This window comes from Mandrillus leucophaeus, unplaced genomic scaffold (genome assembly GCF_000951045.1).
Source record: "Mandrillus leucophaeus isolate KB7577 unplaced genomic scaffold, Mleu.le_1.0 Scaffold65, whole genome shotgun sequence".
NCBI lineage: Eukaryota > Metazoa > Chordata > Mammalia > Primates > Cercopithecidae > Mandrillus > Mandrillus leucophaeus.
Window position 1 is genome coordinate 4,898,704 of NW_012107030.1, and position 1,128 is coordinate 4,899,831.

A 1,128-nucleotide genomic window follows, 5' to 3' on the forward strand; every position below is an offset into this window, starting at 1 on the left:
GGCCTCACGTGCCCGCAGGCCTGGGGAAGGTGGAGACTGGAGCGGGGGTCCGCGCAGAGGCCTGCACGGCGCGGCCAGGTGATGGTGGGCCTGTGTGTTTCTCCAGAAGAAAGGGGACCCCCGGAGCGGCTGTGCCCCTGGGCTGCCCCTGCGAAGCGTTTTGACATCAGCCGTAGGGAAGTCGGGGAGCCCTGAGTCTGCCTGTCTCCGTTAAGTGCCCTTAGGATGCAGTGATTAAGGAATTAGGCTCTCCCTCCGGGAGGGGCACTGCCTGTGCTTGTGAACTCGGATGCAGAGAAACAGGACAGGATGATGCTGTCCGAGCAAGCCCAAAAGTGGTTTCCAACCCACGTGCAGGTCACAGTGCTCCAAGCCAAAGATCTGAAGCCAAAAGGCAAAAGTGGCACCAATGACACATACACTATAATTCAGCTGGGCAAGGAAAAGTACTCCACCTCTGTAGCTGAGAAAACCCTTGAGCCAGTTTGGAAGGAGGAGGCCTCTTTCGAGCTACCTGGATTGCTAATGCAGGGAAATCCAGAGAAATACATTCTTTTCCTTATAGTTATGCACAGGTCCCTGGTGGGTCTGGATAAATTTTTAGGGCAGGTGGCAATCAATCTCAATGACATCTTTGAGGACAAACAAAGAAGGAAAACAGAGTAAGTTATGTAATTTATTTTGAATTTGGGGGAGTTTATGTCTTATTTATGGTTTTTCTGTTCTTGGAAATTATCCGTATACTTCGGGCGTTGGTTTTTGGATTGAAATATGATCCAGTTTTAAGCACCGTATTTGCATGAATCTGAAGTAAAAGTAGCACTCGTGATGAAATATTTTTTAAATGGAATCATTAATGATCCCTTATTCTTTCTGTTTGAGGTAAACATCTGTCAAATAATTGAATATTTTGCGGTGGATTTTAAGTAAGTTAACATTGTTTCAGTATAAGAGAACTGGATCACAGTGTTGACCAACTAGAACTTCATATAAATTGTTATGGATTTTAAACGTTACAATTGTCAATGAAATGGAAGATCAGAAATTAAATCTGGCAATGTAATGTTGATGTGTCACACTTTGTAGCTGTCGAAAGATAAATTACCAGATTTAGAACTCAGTATTTCA

The 1,128-nt window shown here is 44.7% G+C and overlaps 1 protein-coding gene across 2 annotated transcripts in view; it reads left to right on the forward strand.

Annotated features, from left to right (window-relative positions):
* The window catches only part of RAB11FIP2 (RAB11 family interacting protein 2 (class I)), a 41,244-nt gene continuing 40,116 nt past the window's right edge, over nucleotides 1–1,128 (forward strand). The window contains exon 1 of one of the 2 annotated variants that reach the window (XM_012001111.1): nucleotides 1–662. In XM_012001111.1, the coding sequence (XP_011856501.1) occupies nucleotides 310–662 (353 nt within the window). In that variant the 5' untranslated portion in view covers nucleotides 1–309. The remainder of the gene's footprint in view (nucleotides 663–1,128) is intronic. The other variant, XM_012001110.1, reaches the window with a different exon arrangement.